This window comes from Pseudomyrmex gracilis, unplaced genomic scaffold (assembly GCF_002006095.1).
Source record: "Pseudomyrmex gracilis isolate BER0280 unplaced genomic scaffold, ASM200609v1 scaffold_133, whole genome shotgun sequence".
Taxonomy (NCBI): Eukaryota; Metazoa; Arthropoda; class Insecta; order Hymenoptera; family Formicidae; genus Pseudomyrmex; species Pseudomyrmex gracilis.
Genome location: NW_018020717.1, coordinates 390,431 through 395,828, shown reverse-complemented (window position 1 = coordinate 395,828; position 5,398 = coordinate 390,431). Strand labels below are relative to the sequence as shown.

The 5,398-nt window shown below is 38.0% G+C and overlaps 2 protein-coding genes across 5 annotated transcripts in view; one reads left to right on the top strand and one right to left on the bottom strand.

The window, feature by feature from the left end:
* Positions 1–749, bottom strand: part of LOC109856759 (kynurenine 3-monooxygenase) — a 6,227-nt gene extending 5,478 nt beyond the window's left edge. The window contains exons 1-3 of one of the 2 annotated variants that reach the window (XM_020432384.1): positions 681–749; positions 457–526; positions 195–409 (exon numbers count right to left, since the gene is read on the bottom strand). In XM_020432384.1, coding sequence (XP_020287973.1) covers positions 195–409; positions 457–526; positions 681–731 — 336 coding nt within the window. In that variant the 5' untranslated portion in view covers positions 732–749. The remainder of the gene's footprint in view (positions 1–194; positions 410–456; positions 527–680) is intronic. The other variant, XM_020432385.1, reaches the window with a different exon arrangement.
* Positions 750–2,354: 1,605 nt separating this feature from the next.
* The window catches only part of LOC109856764, a 55,184-nt gene continuing 52,140 nt past the window's right edge, over positions 2,355–5,398 (top strand). For all 3 annotated transcript variants that reach the window (XM_020432396.1, XM_020432397.1, XM_020432395.1), the window contains exon 1: positions 2,355–2,676. In XM_020432396.1, coding sequence (XP_020287985.1) covers positions 2,448–2,676 — 229 coding nt within the window. In that variant the 5' untranslated portion in view covers positions 2,355–2,447. The remainder of the gene's footprint in view (positions 2,677–5,398) is intronic.

Genomic DNA, 5,398 nt, shown 5'->3' with positions numbered 1-5,398 from the left:
GTATATATTCTAATCAGTATATATTCTTATCAATATTACTATTTAGAGGATTTTTCTCTTAAAATAAGAAACTCTTCTTGGCGCTTATTTTAGTATAAAATATACTTAAAGTAAGTGGGATATCTCCTCAAAACAAGAATACAATTTTTTCGGTGCACGATTTCAACACAAGCGAAACACAAGCGTGAACTCACATTTCCTCGCACATTGTCGTAGAGAATTTCTTTCAGATTGCCGCGTTTGTCGTGAATCATTCTGCCGCGCATACGGGTGCTGTAACGTTTCAGCAGATCGTCCTCGAGACCGATCGCTCTCAAAGCCTCCCGGCCGCGATGCGACAGCGCCAGATTGATACTCTGACCGGGCGAGTCTTCCGACCGTATGTCTGAAAATTTGTTCGCGACTCGATCTAGACAGACTTTCGTTCCGCGGGAATTTTTTCTCACCGATTTTTACCTGAGCGATACTCGTAGACGGTTACTCGACAATCTCTCTTAGCGAAGAAACACGCGGCCAACGCTCCGACCTGCAACGTAAAATAACGTAATGTTTTTGTTTCTTTCTCACGTTTCTTCCAAAATGATCGAAATTTCTTCGTTTTTTTCACTCTCTTTGATCGTTAAAAATCAAATTGAAAGAGAAGAATTTTTTCCTCGGTGAAAATAAAACCTCAAACGCACCAGACCACCCCCGACGATGGCGACGCGAGACTTCCCGTCCACGTCCGCCATATCTGTTCCACCGTGGCTACCACGATCCAACTGTAAAGCGCGAACTGTCCCCTCACTCGTATATATACCTTCCTTCACACCCCATATCGACTTCTTGATTTCAAAGATAATCGATACGTTGCTTCTTACTTAACCGCCGGCCGCAAGCATTACAAGGTTAACATATATATTCATGATAGGAAACCATTTACAAAATTATGTGACGAAATCTTGCAGTAAAATTGTAATTTGCAATTGTACAAACATATTTTAGGAAATAGATGCAAAAACATTGATCTTTCCTGAAATATTTGTAGTTGTTTGCAAAATTACTTTCCAAATACTATTTCGGCAAAAGAATAACGATATGGCGAATCATCTTAGCGGTATATTTGCAAAATTAATTTCACAAAGAAATTGTCCAATACTTGAGAAAAGAAATTCAGATATGTGATGTTTAAAATATGTAGAAATATGATTGCATATGAAGAAATGCAAGAAATCGTCGTCACTCATGAAAAAATTGTATTCTTGTTTTGAGGAGAGAGAGAGAGAGATATTGCACTTACTTTAAGTATATTTTATACTAAAATAGGCGCCAAGAAGAGTTTCTTATTTTAAGAGGAAAATCCTCTAAATAATAATATTGATAAGAATATATACTGATTAGATTATAAAAAGCCTCTATAGAAAAACATATATATCTCACTATCGAAAAAGACTATATTCTTAAATAAAGAATATATTCTTAAATAAAGAATATATTCTTAATTTCAAAAGAATATCATCTAAAATCTTTAAGAAGATTTTTTAAGTATAAAATCTTCTACTTACGAGAATATAATTTTTTCGGTGTATATACTGTGGAAATGCATAACGACTTTTTCGCAATTTTTGACAAATATTATTTACCAAATTTTATTTCGACAAAACTGTTGCGTTATGGCGAATCATCTTAGTGCAATCATTGCAAAATCGTCGCCATTCATGATGCCATTTTTGTGGAATATTTTCACAAATGTGTCTATTAGGGCAAGCGATATCGGCTGATCATCTTGACGATATCATCCTAGACGTGTATCAAACGATATCTAAACTCAAAATGTGAACAACAATCAACAGTTGTTTATCTTTAGAGATAAACAAAAAAATAGCAGATCTTCCAAATACAAGTTTCAAATTGAACGATTGAAAATTTTCTTCTTTGCACGAAAACAATTCTCGTCTCTCGTTAATTAACTTCGTCGACTTAGCGATCGACGTAGAAAAGATTCAAAACCGTTCTGGCGATTCGTTCGCGCGGCGTTGTTACATCCGGAAGAATCGCCCGAACTTATAGCCCACGTGCGCTGATGAACCGCGGGACAAATAAATCCATCCCGTATCGCGGCAAAGCTGTTCCGATGTAAGTTAACGGCTTGTATATTTTCATCTCGTCCTAAAATCTCGTGTCCCAAACACGAGTCGTAAATACGAGAATAAAAAAATGGGAACAACGTGAAAGACGACGGGGATTGAAACGACGACGTCATCGTCGCCATCATCATCGTCGTCGTCGTCGTCACCGGTCGTTTTTCCCGGTGTGGCCGACGCTTTCGGAAAAATCAAAAATAGCCGATGCGCGCGGCAGTCAGTGCGGCGATGTCGACGGCGAACGACGGTTCGGCGGTACGGTTCGGCCGATGGTGGTGGTGCTGGAGGAGAAGAAGGCGGTGTACTGCTGCCCGCGGCCCTGCGATGCCGACGACGATGTCGACGACGGTCTACCCGGGGACGATCGTTCTTCTGGCCGTGTTGGCGTTTACGTCGGTCTTTCTTGGTCACGTTGACGCCGCCGCAAGGACGAAAGCCGATGAATCCCGTGGCTCGGCCGGCAAGAGGGAGGCCGAGCCGGTTATCGAGGAAGTCACTGCCAAGCAACTCGAACGGCTCCTCAACGAGAAGGATTTTGTTGCCGTGTATTGGTGTAAGTGCCCGCCGCCGACTGCTGCTGATGCTGCTGCTGATTGCGTAGCCCGCAAGATCTTGTCGATCTTTTGTCGCACGCTGATTACAATGTCGCGGTGAAACTGAACTTTTATTTAAAAATCGCAACAGCGATAGACGATATGACGTCTTCGCGATTCATTGGCGTGTGAATTTCGCGCAAGTCGATATTGTGTTTCGGGGAATTATGTCAGACGGGGTAATGTTTCCGATTCGCGCGTCGCCAGACTTGACGATCGAGCGAGGTCGATGTGAAACAACGTCTCGTCGTCGCTTTTCGCAAAATCGCGCCCCGTGTCAGCTCCCGTTCGCGTCTATATTCGTATCGACGAAAGCAAACTCGTTCGTTTCGAAAATCGCGGACGGAAATGCCGCGAAAAAAAATCCCCATGTAAACTCTCAAAAGTCAAGTCTGACGACACGTCGCACCTCGTCGTGACTTTTTTATCGCTCGTGTTACACGCGCGAGCAATAATAAACTTGTTTCTTCTCGCAAAGAGAAGATCGTAAAAAGCGCACGTTAACGTTTTCTAGGATTCTCGTTAGAATATATTATATAACGCGAGTGGGTGTCGATGAAAAGCTACAGTCAGAGTTACGGAACGCGACTCTCGTCATTGAGATCGTTCTGCATCGCAGCGAGGAAAAGGGCAACGCTGAGAGAGAAAACAGTAGTAACTTCTCGAATCGATTACCGAACGCTGTTTATCGGCAAAAATTGCGAATCCTTAATTCTGATTAAAAAAATAATAATAATAATAATCAAGTAACGTTAAAAAAAAAACTTTTCACGTGAAACGTACACCGAAAAAATTATATTCTCGTAAGTAGAGGATTTTATACTTAAAAAATCTTCTTCAAGATTTTAGATGATATACTTCTGAAATTAAGAATTATATATATTCTTAATATATTCTTAATAAAATTCTTAATTTAAGAATATAGTCTTTTTCGATAGTGAGATATATATGTTTTTCCATAGAGGCTTTTTATATTCTAATCAGTATATATTCTTATCAATGTTACTATTTAGAGGATTTTCCTCTTAAAATAAGAAACTCTTCTTGGGGCGCCTATTTTAGTATAAAATATACTTAGAGTAAGTGGGATATCCTCAAAANAAGAATACAATTTTTTCGGTGTAACGATAAAATCGATCGCGACAGATTTGCAATTAAACTCTCGATAAAAAAAAATCGCGATAATTCGTTGCTCGAAACGACGAAGAACGTCGCTTTGAAAAAGCAGAAAAACTTCGCGCATCGTTTTGAGCAACAATTCGCAACTTCGTTTTTTTTGGGCGGGGGGAAGACAATCGAAGTTGCAAAAAACAACCTGGTTCCTCCTCGCAATTTTCGCGAGGCGCACGTTCGCATTGTTGTGCCCGTCGACGTACGTCGTCGCTTCGTAAACGATAATTTTCACTCTCGCAAATTGCCCTCACGTGAGACTTAACAGGTATTAAATCCACGTCTTCTGCCAAGTGCTACGACCGCTCAGTAGGACAGTACGTCTGAAGGCGCATCACGAGCTCCGCTCCGAGTTTGCTAATACCAACGGAGCTCTCTCGACGCGCTTCGTTTAATTTAAATTGCAACGAGAAATCTTTCCGACGAATTGTCTTCGCGGCGAAATAATCTCGGGTCGGCATAAATTTGAACAACAAAAATTTCGGCCTTAAAAACAGATGATTGAATTACCGATATCGAATCGCGCGCTACATGCTGAATATGACCGAAGGTCATATCTCGCATGGCGACGCGCCAAAAAATACACACGCACAATTCGCGGAGTTTCCCCAGAAATATATCCTTTTAATTAAACGCAACGCACAAAGTCGCGTCATTGTTTTTGTCTCGATTAAAAAACAAAAATATTCAATTTTAAAGACAAATTCGTCCAAAAAAAAAAGAACATCTTCGCGTGCGCACACCGAAAAAATTGTATTCTTATTTTGAAGATATCCCACTTACTTTAAGTATATTTTATACTAAAATAGGCGCTAAGAAGAGTTTCTTATTTTAAGAGGAAAATCCTCTAAATAGTAATATTGATATAAGAATATATACTGATTAGAATATAAAAAGCCTCTATAGAAACCCATATATATCTCACTATCGAAAAAGACTATATTCTTAAATAAAGAATATATTCTTAATTTCATAAGAATATTATCTAAAATCTTTAAGAAGATTTTTTTAGTATAAAATCTTCTACTTACGAGAATATAATTTTTTTGGTGCAGAAAATATGTTTCGACGTAGATTTTTGTTTTTAATATATTTGTAAAACGCGACATTTTTTTATAGCACAAAATTTTATTTTATTTAGCACAATTTTTTGAAAATTTGCGGATTTGCAATATCTTCCGTTTTTGCGTCGATTCAATTCAATCACCGAAAAAATTATATTCTCGTAAGTAGATTTTATATTTAAAAAATCTTCTTCAAGATTTTACATGATATTCTTCTGAAATTGAAAATATATTTTTAATTTCAACTACAACTACAATTGAATTGAACTCAACTACAATTCAAATTTTAAAAATATATTCTTTATTTAAGAATATAGTCTTTTTTGATAGTGAGATATATATGTTTTTCTATAGAGGCTTTTTATATTCTAATCAGTATATATTCTTATCAATATTACTATTTAGAGGATTTTTCTCTTAAAATAAAAAACTCTTCTTGGCGCCTATT